We start from the raw sequence: 27,632 nt of genomic DNA, 5'->3' as shown, positions 1-27,632 counted from the left end.
AGGCAGAGGTGAAAGAAGGTGCGGGCTGGAATGGGTCTAACTACAAGTCCTAAAGATGAATTTTAAAATTTAAATAAAGGTTATATTTTCAACAGATAACAACATTTAACAATTTTCACTAAGTGAAATAACAAAGAACAATCAGGTACAATGCAACTTTACAAATTCTGGGCTACGAGCCCCAAAGTCTGAGCTCTCAGCTCACAACCACAAATTACCAAAGGGCAGAAAACCCCTCATTACATGGAGCACTTGCTCCCAACTTCACATCTCAAGCCTCTCTAAGGCATTTTTACCACAACACCATAAAGAGCTGACCCTCTCTCGATCTTTCGAGCCTATAAGGCAATAACAGACTATTAGACAACCTGCCATCAAGGCATAACTTATAAAGAAACAGGGGTATCTCATACCCAATCTACTGGGCCTTAGTGGGCAAATACTAGGTTAATTTAAATGGCCCAAAATGCAAAAGGGATGGAGGCGTGAATTTGCACTCCTAAATACGTTTTAAAACCTAAGTGGCGCTCGGCCGATTACATAGGGGCTAATCCCAAGCTAGGGAGGTGACTCGTATAAGAAAACTTTAATACATTAAGGAAGAGAAGAAACGGTTATGAAAACGTAGTCACCTCAACTTCAAAATGAAGGGGAGCTTGAGAGGGTAAGGCACTCTCTATCCCCGCTTTACAGTTAAAGAGATTAGTAGTTTTTACATAGACAAAAATGGGATTTACATTTTAAAAAGGTTGGTTACATATTAAAGGTTTCGAACCTTCCCCGCGAGTTAAACTGCTGAGGTAGCAAAGAGGAAAGAAAGATGTTAATCGGCCATTACCTTGTTGAAGAGCTGCTGCCCGAAGAAAGAGGCGCTACCCGCTCCCTGCTATGCTTCTATACACTAAGCAAGATGTTGTTGAAGTGGCCTGGAGACAAGAAAATCAGCAGTGTTTATACCCTCGCGGAAAGTTCGAGACCTTTCATGAATGTTTAAGACCCGCCCACAAAGTTTTATTGGCTAACAGCAAAAAGTAATACACAAAGCAACACCTCATCGGTGGGAAATTAATTACAGAAATTTAGGATTGGTTAAATTCAAAACAGGCTGAAAGGAAGCTTAATATTGCCAACCCTCAAATAAAAGAACAAAATTTAGTAAAGACAAAACTTATGAATACAAAATTTCTCCAAGAAAGTTCATTCCTTCGCACCAGAGTGCATAATCATAGTTTTTAGTAGAGACATATGTTAGAGAATGTCCACACTTCTTGATCAACAAAAGCAAATCAAAAACACCTAGAGATATCTTCTGATAAACAGGAGAGTTGATTCAGTTGTTACAGTTCAGGGTTTCTCCTGTAGAGGAGTTTCAATTGGCGCAAGATTTGAACTTGCATCGTAGAGGTGTACCACCCGGTACAGACCCCCCCCCCCCCAAAAGTCTATCCAAGGGGTGACACAAAATAATGTTAAAAAAAATTCCAAAACAAAAGTCCAAGTTTGTTGCTGATTAGTTGAAGAAGGATTCAGAAGAGATACAACTTTTCAGTAGTCGGAGGCCTCTTAAGTTGTTTGATATAGATGGGTGGGACTCGTCTAAGTCCAGCTTTAAAGTTTCTTTGTTGTAGTAGAATTGCGAGACCAAAAACATTAATTCATGGGGGTAATATTTTTCTAAGTCCACCAAAGGTTGATTTGATGCAAAAATGTATTAATTGCAGATATAGAGTGTCCATGTAACTGTTGAAGTATATTAGCTGCCGATTAGTTTTGACGGCCAGACCATTCGCCGCTGCCTGTATCCAGTGGAGGCTGCTCGGACCCCTCAAGTACCCTGAGATACCTCTCTCCCGCACTATGAGAGGAGTAGTCATGAAGCACGCCGCAAATGCAAGGTTTGTTTACAGTCCAGAGATAAGCTGGCGAATGGTGCTCCGCACATCAGCCTGTGTCGGGAGCAAGACTCCGGCACGGCGTACTCAAGAAGACATCACGGTAGTGGGGTGGGCCCTTACCCCACCACAGTGGGGGTAAGGCGCCGCACGGCTGCAGGGCGCTGAAACAGTAAAATCTTGGCGGCAGAATTGTTGTTGGAATAAATGCTTTAGGGTACACTCTTGGTGGTGAGGCTGAGGGGCCAGCAGCGTGGAGACTTTTATTTATTTATTATTTTTTCTTTTTTAAATGCCACTGGTATGATTTAGCAGGAGACGGGAGCTTGGTAATGGCCTTACAGGAAAGGGCAGCAGAATAACTCACGGGTAAGGCTTTACATCAAATATTGATTACCATAACAATTAAACAATATTGGGGCAGAAGGCCTCTAAAAAAAAAACAAAAAAAAACCAGAATATAACCTTTACGCCACTGCAACACATAGATGACAAAGTTAACAATGACCCTACAGGGGTTTAATTTGAGATATATGTACCCTAAAGATCCTCTCAGTGACTAGATTGCTCACTAACAATGTGACCGGCGTAAGAAAATCTAAAATAATGCACGGCCCATGAAATCTAGGGGCAAGCTTGCCCGTGGGAAGAAAGTTCTTGACCATAACTTGGTCTCCTACTTTTAAATTGGTGGGCCTCCGTCCACGATCATATCTTTCCCTAACCTTTTCATGAGAAATTTTTAAGTTGGCCTTAGCCTTCTTCCAAAGGTCTCTAATATTATCTGGATCTATTGTCTCTGGTAGAATATCACCAAGAGACCAAAGGTTAGAGAGCGGCGTGTTGGGAACAAACTTAAACATCAAAGAAGCAGGAGTAAACTTATGGGATTCATGAACCGCCGAATTCAAAGTGAAAGCTAACCAATGCAGGGACGTGTCCCACCTGGAGTGATCGTCATGATGGTAGGCAATGAGAGCCGATCTCAGATTACGATTGACCCGTTCAGCCAAAGATGGTTGAGGATAGTCCGCAGAGGTTGTTACATGAGAGATGGATAAATCAAAACAGAATTTACGGAAGAGATTGGAGGTGAAAGCTTTAGTATTGTCAGAAACGATATATTGACATGGGTCAAAGGAAGCAAAGATGGAATTTAAACAAGAAATAGTAGACTGAGCGGTAGCCAGCTTAGTCGGAAATAACCAGGAAAATCTTGTGAAACCATCTACACACACAAAGATGAATTTATTGGCATTCCCCTTTGATTGGGGGAAGGGCCCTACGTAGTCGATGTAAAGACGTTCCATGGGGCACGGCGCTTGATGGGAGGACAGAAGACCTAGCTTGGTGGACATGGTAGGTTTACTTAGCCAACAAGCTTTACAAGCTTTTACTAATTCACGAAATTCGCCGTCCATACCTTTCCAAATGAACATTTCTCTGATCTTTTCTCGAGTTTTAAAGATGCCTAAATGCCCCCCTAATGGGGTCTCGTGATAGTACTTGAAGATCATGGGCACGAGAACAGCTGGAACCACAACTTTCAACTTCTTATCATGCCCCGACGGGCAACATAAAACACCATTCCTCAATACATAAGGGACGACATGTTCCCCAGAAGAAAGGGTTTCCATAATAGGAGCCAGCACTGGATCTTCACATTGATATTTTTCAGTATCCCTAAATAACATGGGAGCATCCGTTAGAATGGTGTTTACACCAGGCGATATGGACTCGGGAAGTGAAGAACTGTCTTCCTGTTCAGAGGTCTCTACATCATTGGCAAACATGCGGCTTAGTCCATCTGCCACAACATTTTCAGTTCCTCTCATGTGCCTAACATCAAACTGGAAGGCAGAAATTCTGATTGCCCACCTGGCTATATGACCAGTACGGCGCGGCCTAGCTAAGACCCAGCTTAATGCTTGGTTATCCGTTTCCAAGTCGAACTTGATGTGTTCCAGATAGAGACGGAACTTCTCTAATGCAAATAAGACAGCCAAACCCTCAAGTTCATAGATGGAATACTTGGCTTCTTGAGCCGATAATGTCCTAGATGCATAGGCGATGGGTCGCCTCCCTAGTGCAGTCTCTTGAAGAAGGACTGCAGCCGACGACGACGTGTCGATTTGGACGATGAATTTCTTCGAAAAATCAGGCATGGCAAGAACAGGGGCATTACACAGAGCTAATTTAAGATCTTCGAAAGCGGCTTGTTGAGAAGGCCCTCCCACTCAAATTTGACGCCTTTCCTATGAAGTAAGTTCAAGGGTGCTGCTCTATTCGCGAAGTTAGGAATAAATTTCCTGAAGAAATTCACCATACCAATGAATCTGGCAATTCCTTTGATGTCCTTAGGAGGTTTGAAATCACAGATGGCCTGTTTTCTAGAATGATCTACAGTGACACCATCGGGCGACACAATGTGCCCTAGAAATGACATGGAAGGTTTAGCGAAAGCCACTTTGAACAGCTTAACTGTTAACCCTGCCTTACGAAGGCGATTAAGGACCTCTTTCAGATGATCAAGGTGTTCTTCAAAGGTCTCAGAAAATACGACATCATCAAGATAATGGTATAGATAAAAATTATAGCTTCAGAACTTTCTCGAAGATTACCATACACAGCTAAAATCAACATAACATAAAAGCAAAGGAACTACACAGAAGATAGAAGAATGGAACCTATTTAACGTGAACTAAAATTTTTTAACAAGTGTCTACCTATACTTACCAAATTTCAATGTGTTAAAACTTTTTAAGTGTTTTATATTATGACCCATATGTTTTAATATGTCCTACATACTCATGTTCTAACTTATTGTAACTTTTTACCTTGACTACTGATATTTTAATTACATGCTACTGTATACATTTCCATCCCCCATTAGACATCCGGATGTCTAATACAATAACAACTTGTGAATTGTCTAATGGCTGGAAACAAATCATGTACTAGCTGATGATGGCCGTTAAAGAGCCGAAACCGGTACTAGTTTAATCTATTTAAAATAAATTGTGTATTGATTGGTGGAAAAACACTTTTCTTATCTATACTTTGAATCTGTCAATACGGAAATGAAATTTATAAATAATAAATAATAAAAATGGTATAGATACTCAAATTTGATGTTGGAGAAGACCCTGTCTAGCAGTCTCGTAAGCACGGCTGCTCTCGTGGGGAGCCCGAAAGGTACACGGTTGTACTCATACAAGTTCCAATCCGTGGCAAATGCTGTAAGATGTTTAGATTCTTCCGCCAGAGGTATCTGGTTATAAGCCTGATTGAGGTCTAAGATGGTGAAGAATTTAGCCTTTCAAAACCATGAAAAACAAGAGTGAAGGTCTGGAAGGGGCACAGATTGTAACACCACCTTCTGATTGAGAGCCCTATAATCAATCACAGGCCTGAAGCCACCTTGGGGTTTCGGAACAAGGAAAATAGGCGATGAATACACCGACTTAGAGGGCCGAATAATACCATCTTTCAACATCTGATCTATGATCTCTTTCAGAGCCTTCATTTTAGGTGGAGATAATCTATAAGGAGGAAACCGAACAGGGATCGAATCCATAACCTCAATCTTGTATTCGATAAGGTCAGTAACACCAAGAGTATGAGAGAAAACATCTGGAAACGACTGACACAACTTAAGAATACTCTCTGCCTGCTCCTCAGGTAGATGTCTAAGGTCTAGCAACATCTCATCCTGGGTAGGCAAAACGGATGAACATGATACAGAACTACATTTAAGTAAGGGGATTTTGAAATTACTAGCAAATTTGAAAGTGCACGACTTGCTCTGAAGGTCGAGCAGTAGACCAGTGTGCGACATGAAATCCGCTCCCAATATAATGGGGCAAGACAAGTGTTTAGACACAAACAGTTTAACTTTCCAAGTAAATTTAGCAATTCTAATTTTGGCATACAGAAAACCTAAAACTTCTAACGGGGAATTATTAGCCGAAATGCATTGAACCGAAGACGAACAAAAATCAGGAAGTTTACAAACAGATTTTAATTTAGAGTACCACTCGGCCGAAATAATGGAACAAACACTGCCTGAGTCTAAAAGAGCAGTTACAGGCTCATTATTTACTTCAATTTTGAGAAATGGGACGGGTGCGGGAGTATCCGCCGCAATCTTAAGACTTTCTTTGGGACCTTCAAAAGATAAATTGGAAGACAGAGTTTTTCCTGAGATTTCGGCAGGTTTACTTGGGGCTGAGCCTCGGAAAGATGAGTTAGTCGACTCAGCCGGAGCCACAAGTCACTTTTGATTGTTGGTGGAAGTTGCACCCGAAGTTGAGCAGGAGGGAGTGCTATTCGAATTCGGGCAATTTTTGGCAATATGGGAGGAAGCGCCGCATTTAAATCAGCCTTGGGATGACCCTGCTCCATTCCTTGTCCCACTAGATTTGATCAACGGACACTTGTTCCGAAGATGTTCAGGCGACCCGCAAGCATAACATTTACGGGGTGTGGCGGTTCGGCGAGGAGGAGGCCAAGGATTACTTAAAGAAGGAGGGGGCTCCCTCGCCACACATAGTGTGTCGGCATATCTAACCCCTTCGGCTGAGACAGCCATAGCTTCCAACTCGGCAAAAGTTTGCGGATGTGATGCAAAACACAAGTAAGACCTATAAGATGGGGAAATTCCTTCCACAATAGCCTGTACGATTTGATCTTCTGGAAAATGGAGGGCAAATACTCTGGTGTAGAATTTGATGTCTTGGATGAAGTCTGCAAGATTTTCATCCAGCCGCTGTACTCGGTAATAGTACTTCTGAATTAGTGATGACCTAGCTCGAGCCGGAATAAAATTAGCTAACAGTTGGGCGTGGAAGTCTTCTATGGATGATTGTTCAGCAATTGCCCTAACTATCTTGTCTGAGAGGACACGAATGGAATAAGGGTAAATAATTTGAAGGATTTGACATGGAGAAAGAGAAAAAACAAGAGCATGATCCTGTAACTCAACGAAAAATCTTAGAAAGGCAATAACATCACTGGTGGAATTGATGGAGAACTTAGAAATACCTCTGAGCAACATTGCTAAAGGATGGGGCAAACTGCTGAAGCCAGGTGACATAGTAGGTAGAGGCCTAAGTGGCGGAGAAGCAGATTCAGAAGGTGGATTATTCAACGAGGTACGACGTTCAGATTCATTGTCTAAAGGGGCAGAGGTTTGTTGAGCTCCTACAGATTTCCTATTTTCTTCTCCTTTAGAAGACTCTTAATCGCTAACTACGTTTACCAGAGTGGGTTGGTCGGTTTTGGGGGTTACTGCTCCAGTTAACAATAGGCTAACCTTACTGGACAGTTTAGAAAGGTTATCGAGAAGAGCACTAGCCTCCTTCCCTTGAATGTCATTCAACTTTAGAGACAATAGATCGTTAACTCTATTAGAAAAATGGTACAATCTGGCCTGTACTCTTTTGAGTTGATTTGGGGATGGATCCCCTCCTTCAAAAAAACTAACTAAGGATGCTAGCTCAGTAGTATTGTCAGTGATCGTGGAGAGAGAGTCGTCAATCTCTTTCTCTCCCAAAGTTGGGGTGGTAATCGGCAAATCAAGAGAATCTTTAAGCTTAGAGGTATCGGCTGCAACCGTGCCTCCAGATTGAACATTTCTAATAGCTAATTCATAGATTAATTCCTCCTTGAGCAAATAGCCGGGATGGAGGACATCGCGAGGGCCGGACATGATGACAGACACTTTACAAATTTAGAAAAATCAAAAAATTCCAGCGACGGAGAAAATTGTTAGAGTTCGAATCAAAAGCAATGTTTAGTCGTCAAAAGGGGCTAAATTGAGACCCGTTCAACCACGCTCTGCTACCACTTGTTATGGAGTTATCCGTGGAAGGCAGAGGTGAAAGAAGGTGCAGGCTGGAATGGGTCTAACTACAAGTCCTAAAGATGAATTTTAAAATTTAAATAAAGGTTATATTTTCAACAGATAACAACATTTAACAATTTTCACTATGTGAAATAACAAAGAACAATCAGGTACAATGCAACTTTACAAATTCTGGGCTACGAGCCCCAAAGTCTGAGCTCTCAGCTCACAACCACAAATTACCAAAGGGCAGAAAACCCCTCATTACATGGAGCACTTGCTCCCAACTTCACATCTCAAGCCTCTCTAAGGCACTTTTACCACACCATAAAGAGCTGACCCGCTCTCGATCTTTCGAGCCTATAAGGCATTAACAGACTATTACACAACCTGCCATCAAGGCATAACTTATAAAGAAACAGGGGTATCTCGTACCCAATCTACTGGGCCTTAGTGGGCAAATACTAGGTTAATTTAAATGGCCCAAAACGCAAAAGAGATGGAGGCGTGAATTTGCACTCCTAAATACATGTTTTAAAAACTAAGTGGCGCTCGGCCGATTACACAGGGGCTAATCCCAAGCTAGGGAGGTGACTCGTATAAGAAAACTTTAATACATTAAGGAAGAGAAGAAACGGTTATGAAAACGTAGTCACCTCAACTTCAAAATGAAGGGGAGCTTGAGAGAGTAAGGCACTCTCTATCCCCGCTTTACAGTTAAAGAGATTAGTAGTTTTTACATAGACAAAAATGGGATTTACATTTTAAAAAGGTTGGTTACATATTAAAGGTTTCGAACCTTCCCCGCGAGTTAAACTGCTGAGGTAGCAAAGAGGAAAGAAAGATGTTAATCGGCCATTACCTTGTTGAAGAGATGCTGCCCGAAGAAAGAGGCACTACCCGCCCCCTGCTATGCTTCTATACACTAAGCAAGATGTTGTTGAAGTGGCCCGGAGGCAAGAAAATCAGCAGTTTGTATACCCTCACGGAAAATTCGAGACCTTTCATGAATGATTAAGACCTGCCCACAAAGTTTTATTGGCTAACAGCAAAAAGTAATACATAAAGCGATGAAGAAACACCTTATTGGTAGGAAATTAATTACAGAAATTTAGGATTGGTTAAATTCAAAACAGGCGGAAAGGAAGCTTAATATTGCCAACCCTCAAATAAAAGAACAAAATTTAGTAAAGACAAAACTTATGAATACAAAATTTCTCCAAGAAAGTTCATTCCTTCGCACCAGAGTGCATAATCATAGTTTTTAGTAGAGACATATGTTAGAGAATGTCCACACTTCTTGATCAACAAAAGCAAATCAAAAACACCTAGAGACATCTTCTGATAAACAGGAGAGTTGATTCAGTTGTTACAGTTCAGGGTTTCTCCTGTAGAGGAGTTTCAATTGGCGCAAGATTTGAACTTGCGTCATAGAGGTGTACCGCCCGGTACAAATGTTATTAAGGTTTTTGAAGGTGTATGGAGCGTTCATCTGGTATTATAAATGTGTCATCCACGTACCTAGCCCAGAATTGGATATTGGCAAATTTGATGTTATTGTCGCTGACGGTGTGCTCTAGGAAATCAAGGTAGATCTCTGCTAAAATTCCTGAGGCTGGTGAACCCATTGCCAAACCATCTTGTTTGTAAATAATCTGGACCGTCGTCAAATGTACGGATTGCGCTGGAAACGGGTCCTGGACGGGTAATGACTAAGAATGCAGTCCGACCGCGGGTTCAGTACCGCCAAGGCACCCAAGAAGACACCACGCCGGATCTCCTGAAGGATTTGATCCCTATTAAAAATGCTTATAGGAAAAGATGGCAAAGATTTAGGGACCCAACTGACCGGGTGGAATACCTGGACCTAGTCCGGGAAGTACAAAATCTATTGCTGGAAATAAGGATTGAAAAATGGGAGGAAACGTGCCGTAATCTATTAGAAAACGAGTCAGATTGCGAATTTTGGCGGTTTCTCACAGAAAACGAGCCAGATCGCGAATTTCGGCTGATTATATATCTAAAACAATAAGCATTCAATTATAAATTTCAGTATAATACCGTAGCGAAGCAATGGGTATCTTGCTAGTATTTTAATATGTTAACACTGACACATGGATATTTAATTTTACCATATAATACCACTAAGGTATCTGAGACCCAATTTTATTTGTGTACACTAATTAATCTTCGTCCTCTACCGCACAAGGGACTGGACACAAACGACGGAGTGTCGATTAAATCGCCCGGCGCGCTTGACGATCCCCGACACGGCACGTCCGAATTTGCCTCAATCCGCACTTTTGATGTGTTCATATTGACAGCGGTGTAGCTCAGCTTCCTACTGTACAGGCTCAATTATTCACTATGACTTCCATTTACTGTCCGTCACACAGTTTAGTACACCTGCTTTCACTGTTACTTTAACCCTTTTGCTCTCAGGCTATTTTCACCAGTCAAGCCCAAAACACTCGGACCAGTTTTCATGATTATGCATGTTAAAATGTAAAAAATATACGAAATATATGAAAATTGTTCATGGCATATTTTACTACCAAAACAAATTTGAAATTTGGAAAATATATTACAAAAAATAAAAATCGGTTTTTAAATACGAAAAAGTAATCTGTTCTTTAGTGATATTGTTGATCACTCTTTATGAAAGTAAGAACATTTAATTCTGTATAACATGATGTAATTTTATTTTTGTATTCTTATTTAGTCATGAGTTATAGAATCTGACGTAAAAAACTGTACACATACTCCTGGAGTCTGCATTTATGTTTTGGAGAATATTCTCCTATCATCACTATCTGTAAAATCAAATCACCCTTCTTTTTTATACCGTTGTTCCCACACCTGTGGGGTTGCGGCTGTGAACTGTGTCGTACATGTGGATTTGGCTCCATTTTGTGGCCGGATGCCCTTCGTGACGCCAAATCTATATGAAGGGATTTAATCACTATCGCGTGTTTCTGTGGTGGTTGGTAGTGTAGTGTGTTGGGACAAACACAAACACCCAGTACATGGGTCAGAAGAATTAATCAAAGGCGATTAAAATCCCCGACCCGGCTGGAAATTGAACCCGGGACCCTCTGAACTGAAGGCCTCAACGCTGACCATTCAGCCAATGAGTCGGACTGTAATCTGAATCAGTATCGGCTATAAAGGCACTGTCATCGTCTAAAGCATCTAAATAATCCAAGACTTCGGAATGTAGTCTAGAACTTGGCCCAGCCATCTAAAAAATTAGGCCTAGTGGTGGCACGATAATCTAATAACACGGAATGTTAAACCAAACTTCACTTGAGAACACCGATAACAAACAATAAACTACTATTAAAATGGAAACGATATAACGAAGGAAAATACGTATTTTGAAGCCTAAAGGAGACTATACTCGCAAGCAGAAGACTTATACTCGCCATGCGGTAAACATACGCGGTTTGATAACTTCATTTGTTTCGAACAGATGAACTTAGTGTCTCTATCTCTCGAGGAAAGTGTAAACTAAATTCAAAAGGTACTATTGCTGCCTTTTCCCTGACATCTGGTAGTCCATTAAGGTACTAATACAGCCATCCGAACACAGAGTCGATGGATCGGCACGCTGAGTGTTTTAAGCAATACCACTCGAGCCGATAGATCGCTGAGCGTATAAGAGCAGAGATGCCAACTATTACGATTCAATCGTAATAATTAAGAATTACGCATCATAATTACGCCTTTATGAATCACACACCACAAATTACGATGTTTTTTTAATTTTTAAATTTAAGTTTAAGAAGTGTTCAAAAGGATGCACAAGGAATGCCATTACGCTTGAATTCTCAGAATATTATTTTCCGATTTCTCAGTAATCATTTATACCCCTTTCCTGTCCCTTGTTTAAGAAAATTTCGAGTTTTCACGCTCCGAACGCAGTTGTGTGCTTCCAGTACCGGTAAAATAGGCACCTGTGAAGTGGTATATCGTGCGGAGTTGTTGTCTTAGTTCGTCACATGATCAGACTTCCATGCAAGTATGCAAGCTCTTTTGTCTTCGTTTTGGCGGCAAAGTGGTGACAAACTCCGTTTGCTTTGTTTCATTGTGAATACTTTGTACGCGATTGTTGAAGAAGTATTTATTACTATTTTGGTTGCCAAATTTACATATATTGCTCTACTAGGATATATGCTAATCGTGTGTTACGAAATGCGAAAGGTTTGAAATAATGAAGCGATTTATTGTGCAGAAAATACATGTGATGACGTTTCAGTGACTAGTGACGCCAGTAATAAACCAAAAATAGTTCAAAAATTTAGGGAGGAATACTCAAAAGTAGTGATGGGCAGTCTGAGATGAGGTCTCAAGATTTCTCGAGACTAGCGCAGGCATTATTTCTCGCGAGAAATTTCGAGAAACCTCGAGAGCGTTGTCCCCACAATGTGCGGCGAGCAGCTCGTCGTAGGCCTGCAGGTAGTCGGAGCTGAATGTTGTTTGTTCCGAATATGCAAATAGCCAACCACGGGCCTTCTCATTTTCGTAAATACGTGTCAACAAGCGACTACGGCGTTCATTTATACCGAGGTATATTTTGACGCAGTATAACATAATTATAAAGGATACGCATTCGGGCATTGTATGCACTGGTGGGTACACGAATGAGTGGTTTAAGTACAGAACCTGACGGCTACTGTAGGTACACGTAACTGGATACTAGAGGAGTGCATTATTCGAACTCGAGACGAGGCAATATGCGCCTTGCTGCACATGCAACCACCATTACGCATGAGTGGAATGTGCAATCTAAATTGCTATAGAGTATTCGCGTCATAATTAGGTAGGTACTTCGATATATGACGGTGCAATGTGAACTGTCTTGAATTGTATGCGACAACTTGAAGACCATGTCCGGAACGCAACGTAAGTCGTGGATGTCGGTTATTTTTAAGAGAAGTCACATAGCACAGCCCACTGTGTTGCTTATTCAAAAGAAGTAAAATACATCGGCAGAAATACTTCTGGGATGATCCGGCACTTACAAACGCATATCAATGAAGAGGAATAGTCACAGAACACCTCCGGCCCGGTCTGAATCACAAGAAACTACCCTGCCGACAACGATTGTGAGGCATTCAGGTAGGATTACATCCTAATAACAATTATTAAGAAAGTATACGGGTTATTCAGCTAAAAGTCCACCTGACATAACTCGTGAACAGTTTAAGATACTGGCATTCTGTATTCACTTTCGTTAATGGTAAGGAGCTCAGTTCAACATACAGTGCTTTCGTAGGATTTTGACGAAATTTATCGTCACACACGTTTTCATGTGAGAACTGCTGATGATAACTATCAAGCTTACACTCGTAGTTACTGGGACGTTGCACAGCTCGCAGCACACGAGAATCGGTCTCAAGAGCGTTGCCCATCACCCCTGTTACACGTTCCACTCATGTGTAATGGAGGTTGCGTATGTAGCAAAGCATATCTTCCCCGTCTCAGGTTCGAATAATACACGCCTCTAGTATCCATGTAGGTGTACATCATATCTACAGTTATTCATAAATTATGCATTGTTATTCACCTAAGATGTTCACCCCAAAGAAGTCGTGAACAGTTTAAGATACTGACCTTCTGTTTCCACTTTAGTTAATGGTATTAAGGGGTTCATCGTTGAACATGCAGTACTTTTCCAGGCTTTAGCCAAAATGTATTGGCTCACAAGTTTTCATAAGAGAACGTTATTTCACGCAATAACTGCCAATGATATACTATCAGGTTTACAGTCGTAGTTACTGGTATGTCGCACAGCTTGCGCTACAGGAGAATCGGTCTCGGGATTCTCGCGAGAGGGCAAAGCTATAGAGAAGAGCACTCGCGGTTTAGTAACATGAGCGACTGCTAGGTGGCGCACACCAGTTCACTGTCGCACTAGCAGCGCTGAGAGGGAGCACCGAGAGGAACGACAATGCTGCCAACTGTTGGTTGGGGCGCCCCTAGGTAGGAGGATTTGAGGAAAAGTGAGATTATTGTGAAGTATTTCTTGCATTTTAGAACCTCTGAATGACTTTTTTTTCTTGCCGTGCGCACAGTATGCGCCGCGGCCATAGTTAAGAGCCTCTCGAAGGGAGCCACTGTTCTCATGACAGAGATTGGCCTCGAGATGCAAAAATACCTTAAAGCTAATAAAATAATGCTAGTTGCTTTACATCGCACCGACACAGATAGGTCTTATGGCGACGATGGGACAAGGAAGGGCTAGGAGTAGGAAGGAAGCGGCCGTGGCCTTAATTAAGGTACAGCCCCAGCATTTGCCTGGTGTGAAAATGGGAAACCACGGAAAACCATTTTCAGGGCTGCCGACAGTGGGATTCGAACCTACTATCCCCCAAATACTGGATACTGGCCGCACTTAAGCAACTGCAGCTATCGAGCTCGGTATTAATAAAATAATCTTTATATTTCGCGTCGAGGCCATTTCAAACTTCCCTGGCCGCTTCATAATTATTTTTTTTCTGCAATGGTTGGTAACCCAATTCTCGGCCTCATCCTAGGTGTCGGTGACATCATCCTCTTACTTACATGAACCAATCACCGTTATAAGCAATGGAGTATGGCGTTTAAAACAGTATTTCTTATTACAAAAGTAAAAGTACTTCTAGGGGCGGGCGGGGTTGACTCTGGCGAGCATATTGAACAGATCTCTCTTCCTCGATCATTATAAGGTAAAATTGGAAGCATTTCAAGTAACATTCTATGTAATAATCGTTGAGTTCCCCTCTCTATATTTTTACCCGCAAGAGTCTCGAGCGAGAGCTTTGCCCATCACTACTCGAAAGGATGGCCCTGTTTACTGCGTTCCTCAAAATCTCTTTCACGCGTGTTTTGTAGTGCTAATGGGCGATTTCAATGCGAGAGTTGAGAATAGAACTGAAGGATACGAAAGGGTGATTGGTAAATGTAGGGAAGATGTGGAAGCTAATAGGAGTGGGAAGCGTTTCCTGGACTTCTGTGCTAGTTTTGGTTTAGCAGTTACGAATACATTCTTCAAGCATAAGGCTATTCCCCGCTACACATGGGAGGCTAGGGGTAGCAGATCCATAATAGACTATATCTTAACAGACTTTGAATTCAGGAAATCTGTTAGGAATGTACGAGTTTTTCGTGGATTTTTTGATGATACAGACCGCTATCTGATCTGTAGTGAACTAAGTATCTCTAGGCCTAGGGTAGAGAAAGTGAAATCTGTCTGCAAACAAATAGGGGTAGAAAATCTCCAGGACGAGGAAATTAGACAGAAGTACATGGATATGATTAGTGAGAAGTTTCGAACAGTAGACAGTATATCAAAAACATACCAGATGTAAGGCTTTTCAGGCGTTTGCTCTATTAACCAGCGTTTCGTCTTAGGTCTGACAGTAAGCAGTTTCAGGATATAGAAAGAGAATGGGTGGCATACAGGGATGCTGTAATAGAAACAGCAAGGGAATGCCTAGGAACAACTGTGTGTAAAGATGGGAAAAGGCAAATGTCTTGGTGAAATGATGAAGTGAGAGCAGCTTGTAAACGTAGAAAGGAGGCTTATCAGAAATGGCTCCAAACACGGGCCAAGGCAGACAGGGATTTGTACGTAGATGAAAGAAACAGAGCGAAACAAATAGTTGTTGAATCCAAAAAGAAGTTGGGAAGATTTTGGTAATAACCTGGAAAGGCTAGGTCAAGCAGCAGGGAAACCTTTTTGGACAGTAATAAAAAATCTTAGGAAAGGAGGGAAAAAGGAAATGAACAGTGTTTTGAGTAATTCAGGTGAACTCATAATAGATCCCAAGGAATCACTGGAGAGGTGGAGGGAATATTTTGAACATCTTCTCAATGTAAAAGGAAATCATCCTGATGGTGTTGTGAACAGCCAAGCTCATGGGGAGAAGGAAAATATTGGTGAAATTACATTTGAGGAAGTGGAAAGGATGGTAAATAAACTCCGTTATCGTAAAGCAGCAGGAATAGATAAATTATACCTAAAATGGTGAAGTATAGTGGGAAGGCAGGGATGAAATGGCTTCATAGAGTAGTAAAATTAGCGTGGAGTGTTGGTAAGGTACCTTCAGATTGGACAAAAACAGTAATTGCACCTATCTATAAGAAAGGGAACAGGAAGGATTGCAACAACTATCGAGGTATCTCATTGATTAGTATACCAGGCAAAGTATTCACTGGCATCTTGTAAGGGAGGGTGCAATCAGTCGTTCAGAAGAAGTTGGATGAAAACCAGTGTGGTTTCAGACCACAGAGAGGCTGTGAGGCTCAGATTTTCAGTATGCGCCTGGTAATTGAAAAATGCTACGAGAGGAATAGGCAGTTGTGTTTATATTTCGTAGATCTAGAGAAAGCATATGACAGCGTACTGAGGGAAAAGTTGTTCGCTACACTAGGGGGCTATGGAATTAAAGGTAGATTATTAAAATCAATCAAATGTATTTATGTTGACAATTGGGCTTCAGTGAGAATTGATGGTAGAATGAGTTCTTGGTTCAGGGTACTTACAGGTGTTAGACAAGGCTGTAATCTTTCACCTTTGCTGTTCGTAGTTTACATGGATCATCTGCTGAAAGGTATAAAATGGCAGGGAGGGATTCAGTTAGGTGGAAATGTAGTAAGCAGTTTGGCCTATGCTGACGACTTGGTCCTAATGGCAGATTGTGCCGAAAGCATGCAGTCTAATATCTAGGAACTTGAAAATAGGTGCAATGAGTATGGTATGAAAATTAGCATCTCGAAAACTAAATTGATATCAGTAGGTAAGAAATTCAATATAATTGAATGTCGGATTGGTGATACAAAGGTAGAACAGGTCGATAATTTCAAGTATTTAGGTTGTGTGTTCCACCAGGATGGTAATATAGTAAGTGAGATTGAATCAAGGTGTCGTAAGGCTAATGCAGTGAGCTTGCAGTTGCGATCTGCAGTATTCTGTAAGAAGGAAGTCAGCACTCAGACGAAACTATCTTTACATCGGTCTGTTTTCAGACCAACTTTGCTTTACGGGAACGAAAGTTGGGTGGACTCAGGATATCTTATTCATAAGTTAGAAGTAACATACATGATAGTAGCAAGAATGATTGTTGGTACAAACAGGTGGGAACAATGGCAGGAGGGTACTCAGAATGAGATAAAGGCTAATTTAGGAATGAACTCGATGGATGAAGCTGTACGCATAAACCGGCTTCTGTGGTGGGGTCATGTGAGCCAAATGGAGAAGGATAGGTTACCTAGGAGAATAATGGACTCTGTTATGGAGGGTAAGAAAAGTAGAGGTAGACCAAGACGACGATGGTTAGACTCAGTTTCTAACGATTTAAAGATAAGAGGTATAGAACTAAGTGAGGCTACAACACTAGTTACAAATCGAGGATTGTGGCGATGTTTAGTAAATTCACAAATGAAATGAAATGGCGTATGGCTTTTAGTGCCAAGAGTGTCCGAGGACAGGTTCGGTTTGCCAGATGCAGATCTTTTGATTTGACTCCCTTAGGCGACCTGCGCGTCATGATGGGGATGAAATGATGATGAAGACGACACATACACCCAGCCCTGGTGCCAGCGAAATTAACCAATTAAGGTTAAAATTCCCGACCCTGCCGGGAATCGAACCCGGGACCCCTTTGACCAAAGGCAGCACGCTAACCATTTAGCCATGGAGCCGGACAGTAAATTCACAGAGGCTTGCAGACTGAACGCTGAAAGGCATAACAGCCTATAATGATAATGTATGTATGTATGTATGTATGTATGCTTATTAGCTGTTTAGGATATGTATTGTATTAATTATGATCTGGTAATTTAAATATTAGAACTGTAGTATTAAGGATTGTATATATCGTGCTTTTATCTTTCCATATCTGTTCATGTCTATTTTGCTGTTTATGTATTGAATTTTATCAGAGAAATTGTATATTTTGTTTGCCCTGAAGATGTTAAACGGGCCTAGCCTCTCAGTTCAATACCAATCCCTGCAATGATGAAAGCCCGATATTAGCGTAAAGAAATTGACTGTAATATAATCTAATTGAACTTAATTTTTAGGCAGACTCACCCTAATGGCCGTGTACTTGGCGCAGTGACTGCACAATGAGTGTGTCTGCTCGTGTCATTTGTTGCGCGTCAAAATGCTAAGGAGGGGGAAGTAGGAAAGGCAAGGGAATGTTTCTGGAACGTTGGTGTTGTAGGAGGTGGTCCGGGGGACGTTTTGGATGAAAAGTGTGATACGAAAAACTGTTACGTAAAGTTTGAAAAACAGTAGAATTTTCTGGAATTCTTAGGTTATCAAGTAACATGATCAAGCAGTCGAACAAGACTGGGTTTTTCCAAAATATCATTTAAGTTAAGATTAGCGTTGTAATAATGGTCTAAATGTATGAGACACACTTTTGTAATGTCAAGCCTCGGTCCCTTACCTAGCGTCCCCATGATCTCGAGATCTTGATCTATGTCCGTGAACTTATGTTTATGCTCATGGATATGCTGGCCTACGGCTGAGAATCTGTTATATTTCACAGCGTTGAGGTGTTCAATATACCTGACATTAAAGCTGCGTCCAGTTTGTCCTAGATATCCGCTCCCACAATCTTTGCATTCGAACCTATATACACCAGATTTAGAGTATGGATTGATTTTATTAACGGCTGATGCATTGTGTAAAACTTCTGTACTTTTGTTATCTGTTTTGAAAGCGATCCTAACGTTGCGTTTCTTAAAAATATTTGTAATTCTATAAAGCTCTTTATTGAACGTGAAAGCCGCGATTTCTTTTACTTCTGGTTTATCTTTAGTCAAAGTGGTATGCGGGCGATTTTTAAAACTGCCTATTATGCGCTCTATAAAAGTCCTTTTAAAGCCGTTAGCCTTGGCCATTGACCGAATAATATTCAGTTCCTTATCCAAGTCCCGCTTGGACATTGGTACGCTGAATGCACGATTCACCAAGCTGTTACAGGTCGCGTATTTGTGAGCTTGGGGGTGTATCGAATCATGTCGTATTGTGACTGGAGTCTGTGTAGGCTTTCTGTAAATGCCAAAAGAAAATTAGGAGTGCCTGTTGATCTGTAGGTCCAAATAATTGATGGATTTTTCTATTTCGGATTCCAAAGTGAACTTTATGTGGGTATCTGTAGTGTTGAGATTATTAAGAGTGGTAGAAGCGTCGGTCCTACTTTCATCCAGTATAACAAAGAAATCATCTACGTACCTGGACCAAAATGAATATTCTTGAATTTGTCATTATTGATTATTAGCGTATCTTCTAAAAAGTCTACATAAATTTCTGCCAGAATCCCAGAGGCCGGTGACCCCATTGCAAGGCCATCCTGTTTATATATAATCTGATCAAATGCTAAGTAGTCTAGTTGTTATTAACCAGTAGTTTTAAAATTGCCATAAAATCTTTGATTTCTAATTTGCTTAGATAACTACATTTCTTCAAATTCTTGGCGATGATAGGAAGCAATTTATTAGTTTTGATGTTTGGAAACATGTTTACTATATCAAAGGAATGTGTTCATTGTAACGGATAATGCGACAATAATGCGACAATTGTGAGGCTAGCTATATCGGATGTACTAGAAGAAACTTCTTTATCCGTTACAATGAACACATTAACGCCTTAAAGCATAATCGCTTTTCGTCTATAGCTCAACATAATGAGGTTTATAAGCATAATTTTACAAATATTGAAGACGACATGCAGATTCTAAGTACAAGGGCCATCCGGAAAGTAGTACACGTTAGCGCCGCATGAAGCGCTGACGACTCGGGTAGCCGCTGGGCAAGGTCAGACCGCTTCAGTGGCTTGTCAGCCTGCACTGTGCGAGGTTCCGTGACGCTAGCATTGCCTGTGTTGTGTCTGTGGTCGTTTAAAATGTTTAAACAAATTGAGAACCCCGCCAGTTGTGAAGTGAGGGCCGTGATTAAATTTCTTAATGCACAAAACGTTCGACCTTGTGATATTCATCGCCAATTAACGGAGGTGTATGGAGACAGTGTGATGGACGAGTCGTCTGTTCGGCGCTGGTGTCGCAACTTCAACCTGGGGAGGGGGAATACACACAACGAGGAGCGTTCAGGGAGACCATCTGTCATTACAGACCAACTGCTGAGCGCAGTAGACGAATGCGTGAGGATCGATGGGCGCGTCACAATTGATGAACTCTGTGAACATTTTCGTAATGTGTCTCGAACAATTGTTCATGAAATTGTCAAAGACCATCTGCATTCTTAAAAAATCTGTGTGAGGTGGGTCCCTCGCATGCTTACAGAGGAGCACAAAACCAAGCGTATGGCTGCAGCACTGACGTTTCTGGGATGTTATTCCGGTGAAGGAGACTCTTTCCTGACTCGCATCATTACTGGGGACGAAACATGGGTTTCTTATGTATCACCTGAGAGTAAACGACAGTCAATGGAGTAGCATCATGCTCATTCACCAACCAAACCAAAAAATTCAAGACAGTTCTGTCCACCAGGAAACTCATGGCAACCATTTTCTGGGATCACCCAGGTGTACTGCTGATTGATTTTATGGCCCGTGGAGACACAATTAATGCTAATGCATATTGTGAAACATTAAAGAAATTACGGCGGGCAATACAAAATCTACAGCAAGGTCTATTGTCTACAGGCATCATTCTTCTTCATGACAATGCCAGGCCTCATGCAGCTGCGATTACACAACAACTTTTGCAGCAATTCAAGTAGGAAACCTTCGACCATCCCCCGTATAGCCCGGACTGGAAACCTTCGGATTTTCATCTCTTTACGAAGCTTAAAGATTTTCTGGTGGGAAAAGGATTTGACAGCGATGAAGAATTTAAACGAGCCGTGACTATGTATCTAATACGCTGGCGGCGGAGGACTATGATGCTGGCATACAAAAACTCATCCCACGTTATGACAAATGCCTAAATTTGCTTGGAGATTATGTGGAGAAGTAGTGTAAAGTATGCTCTTTCCAATAAAAATGTGTATATTTGTTAATATTTACTCCTGTCTTTATTGTGCAAACGGGTACCACTTTCCGGATGGCCTTCGTATGATCCCCAAGGGCCCTCTGCTCAATATAATGGAAGAATTTTATATTACTATAGATCAATACGCGAACACAAATTATAACTTAAATGAAATTACAGATAAATCCTCTTTAATTTTAAAAAACACCTACATAAAAATAGTTAAATAACAGAATCCAATACATATCAAGGAACCTCCCGAAGACACGCCCAGCCATAACTTACCTCCCCCAATCACTGCCCTTATTGCACCTCCACTTCCCCTCTCTACCACCTCTGCCTTAACTTCCCCAATCAATACCCCTCATCACCTTCCCCTTCCACTTCTCCTCTCACCGGGCGAGTTGGCCGTGCGCGTAGAGGCGCGCGGCTGTGAGCTTGCATCCGGGAGATAGTAGGTTCGAATCCCACTATCGGCAGCCCTGAAGATGGTTTTCCGTGGTTTCCCATTTTCACACCAGGCAAATGCTGGGGCTGTACCTTAATTAAGGCCACGGCCGCTTCCTTCCAACTCCTAGGCCTTTCCTATCCCATTGTCGCCATAAGACCTATCTGTGTCGGTGCGACGTAAAGCCCCTAGCAAAAAAAAAAAAACTTCTCTCCGTTACCGCAAGTACCAGCCCTAGACGCACACGGAGCAGTGCACGACATGCTCCCTAACTGTACACATTCGACCAGTCAACAGTACTATGTAAGTAAAAACGTATTCCACATGTTCAATAGACATTCCATTGACAAAATACTTATACTTCATTTTCTTCTCTGTTCTCGCAGATTACTGCATGTCTAACAACAAAACTACAAAGAGGGAGCATCTGCACCTACTCAGTATCTTTTAATGAGATTAGTACCAAGGAAACTGTGTGGAAATTGAAGCTCGTGAAATTTTAGTGTGGTTCGCGCTGACCTGAATGCCTTTACAAACTTGACTGTGATTGGTTATTTTATAACCGACATGGGCACCACCTTTGACAGACCAATTCAAAGTACGAGATTTAGCGAAGTAAAATCGCCCTGATCGTAGTTCCGTATGAGATTCGTGCAAGGCATATGTATAGCAGTGTGTTTGTGATTCCAGCCAACAGTTCCAGTATATGCTCTTATTATTATTATTGTCATCATTAATAACCATTTTGTTAAGTTTTTTCTTTTTCTTTTCTTTTTTTTTTTTTAACTTCTAATCTAACCTCATCATGCAAGTCGTGTGGCAATTTACCGACTGCGATTTCTGCGTAATCTATTATCTTCATTTCCGTATTGACGAATTACACAATTAGAAATGGGAAACGATTTCCACCTATCAATACTTATTTATTGCACTTATTATGCTACAGGACCGGTTTCGACCCCTTACATAGGGTCATCTTCAGCTGAACCATACATTCACATCTATGTCACCGAGCTCGATAGCTGCAGTTGCTTAAGTGCGGCCAGTATCCAGTATGATATAGATGTTGATTCCCATAGGGAATCTGAAATATTTGTCCTGAATGAGTAAATTTATAATACCAATATAAATGGTCCGTTATTGGACATTATAAATTTTCCAGCTAACTCATTCTTGGTTGCCAGCGTTTCGCCCTCGTGTGCTAGGGTGGGCTCATCAGTTGGTACCTAGCACACCTACCATACGCTGGCTAGTGCATACCGTGGAGGCCACTGCGTAGGCTAACTGGAGCCACCGGCAGTGCCAATGCACTAAGAGACTTTGTGTCATTATCAAAAATTGATGCCTGCCTGGCCATCAGATGATATAGATGTTGATATCCATAGGGAATCTGAAATATTTGAAATATTTGATGGCCAGGCTTATAATTGTGTACCATTGAAGAGATCTTTATCTACAAATTCATTAGTGGTATACAGTACATTAGCATTGTCTTTGTTATATGCTTGTTCAATTTCATTACACTCAAGCTTATTTCTGAATAACTGGTCTATGGAAATATTGAAGGAAAGTTATTACCATACTTACTCCTCAGAATTGTCACTAAATTATTATATCATCATGATTTCATAAGTTGAACTGATCTGATTTCTCATTTCAGTACTGACAAAATCCTCGGATGAAAAATGATATAGCGAGTCATATTTTTATTCTATAAATTCCTCTTTTGACAATACATGCCAGCACTGTTTCTGTAAAGCCTTCTCTTTAGGAAACTTGTGGTATGAATAGGATTGACCTTGAATTTGGCTCATTGGAAGGTATCAGTAGTTCGATATTGCCTTTTTCTTTGGTAGTTATTTTGTAAATGAAATAATTAAATACTGCTCAAGCGACTCTCAACTGAAGCACAACAAAACAAGTGACCAATGAGTAGCACATTTCATGGATCAGTAGTGTTTCAATACATCCCTACTACATCACATATATTATTATAGTATCTGATTGATTTTTCTTTTGTGTTTCAGGTGTTCTCACCGTGTCGTCTTTTCTTGCTCATGGCTAAGGTTCCGACGCGGGTAAGTTTTGTTGCATTGTTATGTTTACCTACCTGCTGTTGGAATATGGAAATCCTTATCATTTTCCAGATGTTGCCAAATCTTATCATACTAATATTACAGCAGAACAATGAAATTTTCCTTTCTCCCATAAAGAGAGAGTGCTTTTTGATGTGTTAATTTCATATATACTACACTGACTGAGCAAATGTCATGGGATAGCGGAGCACTGATGGGCAGGTGTGTTGTCTGCGCACCATACGCCCCCTGTGCCAGCGGCAGTTGTATAGGAGACCTTGTGAGCAGTGGCTGTGCATGTGACAGGTGTAACATGGAACGTCGTCGTGAGCTGACACCGTTCGAACGGGGTATGGTGGTCGGTGCCCAACAGATGGGAAGTGCGATTTCGGAAGTGGTGCGGGAATTCGGCTTCACACGATCAACCATGTCCAGCGTGTATCGTGAATGGTTGAATGCCGGTGTCACCGTCCACAACAGACAAACGACCGGCCGTCCAGCCACCCTCGATGACCGTGACCGGCGACATCTGAGATGGATTGTCAATAGTGTCAGATGGGCAACTGTGCAGGAAATTACGGCTCAATTCAACACAGGCCAAGCTAGACACGTCTCCCAGTGGACAATCCGTAGGAACATGGGTTCTATGGGGAATAGGAGCCGGCACCGCACACGGGTGCCACTGTTAACCCAACGTCATCGGGCACAATGACGCGCATTTGTCGCCAGTCACCAGGGATGGACACTGGAACAATGGCGGAACGTGATATGGTCGAACGAATCACGATTTCAACTGCACCATGGCGATGTGAGGCACCGTGTATGGCGCACACCACATGAAGCGATGGATCCCGCCTGCCTCGAAGGTGTGGTCCAGGGCGCTGATATCTCTGTTATGGTCTGGGGTGCATTTTCCTGGTATGGAATGAGCCCCCTAGTTGTTCTGGAAGAGACTTTGAATGGTACGTGGTATGTTGAGCTGCTCGGAGACCATGTCCACCCATTTTTGGCCTTCCAGCACCCAGACGGTTCTGTGGTGTTTCAGGATGATAACGTGCCGCCACATCGCTCCCACATCACCCGGGAATGGTTCCAGGAACATGCAGCGGAGGTCCAATGACCGCCATGGCCACCCAGGAGCCCCGATATGAACCCTATCGAGCATATCTGGGATGTCCTGGAATGCAGGCTCCGTGCCATGGATCCTGCACCCACGAACAGACCAGCATTGGCGGCTGCTCTGCAAACGATTTGGTGTCAGCTGTGTCCAGAGGACTACCAGGGACTTGTCGACTCACTTCCACGGCGTTTCACTGAAGTTCGCAGGGCCAGAGGAGACCCCACATGCTATTAGGTGACTATCCCATGACATTTGCTAAGTCAGTGTATTTTCACCTTAACTTTCATAGGAATACTCGCATTTGTTAGTTCAAAGTTGTTCTATTCATAGCAAACAACTGGTGGTAGCTAAGTAAACAGACTCTTATTTTTATTCCTAGATTATCTCCCTTAAACCCCCAAAACCCAAAGCGGAGTTGTTGGGTTCTTGTCTCTTGGGTTCATATTGAGACATGTCGGAAAGTGGCCCATCAATATGCCATATCATGACAGCTATGAAGCACAATGAATTGGGAGAATTATGTAGAAGGCAACTACAACTGTAAAGCACTTTTAGATTTATTTACATTTAATTTAATTAATAAACATTCCTGTTGTATCATGGAAATACAGTAGAAGTCCATTATAGTAGGAATTCAAAACAGTGAAAAATTTACTCGCTCCAGTGGATTGTTGTTATACCTGATTTTTGTTAATGTCGTGTGTGTGTGTGCGCGCGCGCGCGCACAGCGATTGATTTGTTCAAACCATGCATTTTCTCGGGTGATTTCCATACTATGGCTTACTCATTAGTTAATCTTCTAATTCCGGTACCATGTGAACACGTATGCTCAGTTTTAACACGCTATCAGTCACATGGATTTTTCACACCATAGCTCCCATTTTAGATTTTATTTAATTTTTGTTTATGTGAGATGATCAAATGTATTGCACGTTCTTAGGTGTATTATAGGCCGTCTGAATCCAAATTCCCATCATCAACTGAATAATTGCCCGCGGCATCTGCTTCCGACCACATCAGTGTAAATTCTTCCTACATAACTCTGATTCACAAAAGAGAAACATCACTGTATTACTGCTTATTGTCGCCATCTGGGGTGTACCAAGAGGGGGATTCGGAGCCTGCCCCCTTAGGTGGTCCAAGAACAAAGTCTATGCTTCCATCCCCCCAAAATTATTTTCTTGATACGCCCCTGGTCACCATCATTATCATTTTGTAAGGTCAGAAACAGCTAAAATTATGTGCATTTACCTATCACACACAACATGGATCGGAAGCTACAGTCAACGCAACAGTACCATATTGATAAACACTTCGTATTACATTCATAAGGAAAACTAACTAGAAATACATAGCACGTCACAGCACAGGCTAACTTCAACTGACATCAGACTGTGATGCCACCACTCCTGCAATAAATTTTATCTAAGATGCCATGCAAGTGTTTGAAAATTTACTTGTTGACAGCCTAATGACTTCTTGCTACATCTTGGACCAATAACATCGCTGACATAGAGGTCGATGGAAGCATATCTAATACATCAAGGAGGTGTTGGCATAAATACACCAGTTGCTACCAGAAATATACTATTGTTAGATATTGTTATAACAGCGCAAGCGATTGCGGGCTAAACATTGCAGTAGTATCACTCAAGGAGCTTCTATGACAAATGTTTCAATTTCCTTATTCAAACAGTGTCACCTAACTTAACTGTGTACGTACCATGAAAACTTACTTCAAGCCCCGCCTGAGTAATGATAACCTTTTCACTATAAATTAACGTGGAAATAGCCTTTCCAAAATTTAACCAGCTGCAAGAAAATATAAACTAACCTCTGAAACCAGTGATGGCTCTGCAGTATCTTGAGTTGTATCACATTCTTACTGTACTTAATTTCAGTACCTAGTATTAAAATTAAGTGATGGTTTACTTCAGCCTTTATTTCCAACAAGTTAACAACTGCTATCAACCATGTTATTTATGCATTTATTTCAAAAACTTGTTCTTTTGTTTTGTTGCAAATTTTATTTCCAGTAGGCCTTCACCAGTCTACGCGTATTACTAATAAACTCCGATATCACCTTCGAATGATATAGATGTTGATTCCCATAGGGAACCTGAAACATTTGTTCCGAATGAGTAAATTTATAATACCAATATAAATGGTCCCTTATTGGACATTAAAAATTTTCTAGCTAACTCATTCCTGGTTGCCAGCATTTCACCCCCATGTGCTAGGCTGAGCTCATCAGTTGGTACCTAGCACACCTACCAAGACGCATGGCTAGTGCATACCGTGGAGGCCACTGCGTAGGCTAATTGTAGCCACCGGCAGTGCCAATGCACTATGACAGACTTTCTCATTACCAAAGATTGATGCCTGCACTGCTGGTGGCTACAATTAGCCTACGCAGTGGCCTCCATGGTATGCACTAGCCATGCGTCTTGGTAAGTGTGCTAGGTACCAACTGACGAGCCCAGCCTAGACATGGGGGCGAAACGCTGGCAACCAGGAATGAGTTAGCTGGAAAATTTATAATGTCCAATAACGGACCATTTATATTGGTATTATAAATTTACTCATTTGGAACAAATGTTTCAGGTTCCCTATGGGAATCAACATCTATATCATCTGATGGCCAAGCAGGCATCAATCTTTGGTAATGAGACAAAGTCTGTCATAGTGCATTGGCACTGCCGGTGGCTACAATTAGCCTACACAGTGGCCTCCACGGTATGCACTAGCCATGCGTCTTGGTAGGTGTGCTAGGTACCAACTGATGATCCCAGCCTAGCACATGGGGGTGAAACGCTGGCAACCAGGAATGAGTTAGCTGGAAAATTTATAATGTCCAATAACGGACCATTTATATTGGTATTATAAATTTACTCATTTGGAACAAATGTTTCAGGCTCCCTAAGGGAATCAACATCTATATCATCTGATGGCCAAGCAGGCATCAATCTTTGGTAATGAGACAAAGTCTGTCATAGTGCATTGGCACTGCCGGTGGCTACAATTAGCCTACGCAGTGGCCTCCACGGTATGCACTAGCCATGCGCCTTGGTAGGTGTGCTAGGTACCAAGTGATGAGCCCAGCTTAGCACATGGGGGCGAAACGCTGGCAACCAGGAATGAGTTAGCTGGAAAATTTATAATGTCCAATAACGGACCATTTATATTGGTATTATCACCTTCGAATGTCGGTGAGGGAGCGCTCTAGTGCATGTAGCAAGGAAACAGTTCCTAAGATGATTGATCAC

At 41.7% G+C, this 27,632-nt stretch overlaps 1 protein-coding gene across 3 annotated transcripts in view; it reads left to right on the top strand.

Annotated features, from left to right (window-relative positions):
* The window catches only part of LRR (Leucine-rich repeat), an 808,120-nt gene that overhangs the window by 22,685 nt on the left and 757,803 nt on the right, over positions 1-27,632 (top strand). For all 3 annotated transcript variants that reach the window (XM_067142208.2, XM_067142207.2, XM_067142206.2), the window contains exon 3: positions 23,199-23,249. In XM_067142208.2, the coding sequence (XP_066998309.2) occupies positions 23,199-23,249 (51 nt within the window). The remainder of the gene's footprint in view (positions 1-23,198; positions 23,250-27,632) is intronic.

Source organism: Anabrus simplex, chromosome 2 (assembly GCF_040414725.1).
Source record: "Anabrus simplex isolate iqAnaSimp1 chromosome 2, ASM4041472v1, whole genome shotgun sequence".
NCBI lineage: Eukaryota > Metazoa > Arthropoda > Insecta > Orthoptera > Tettigoniidae > Anabrus > Anabrus simplex.
This window is presented reverse-complemented; position numbering and strand designations above follow the sequence as displayed.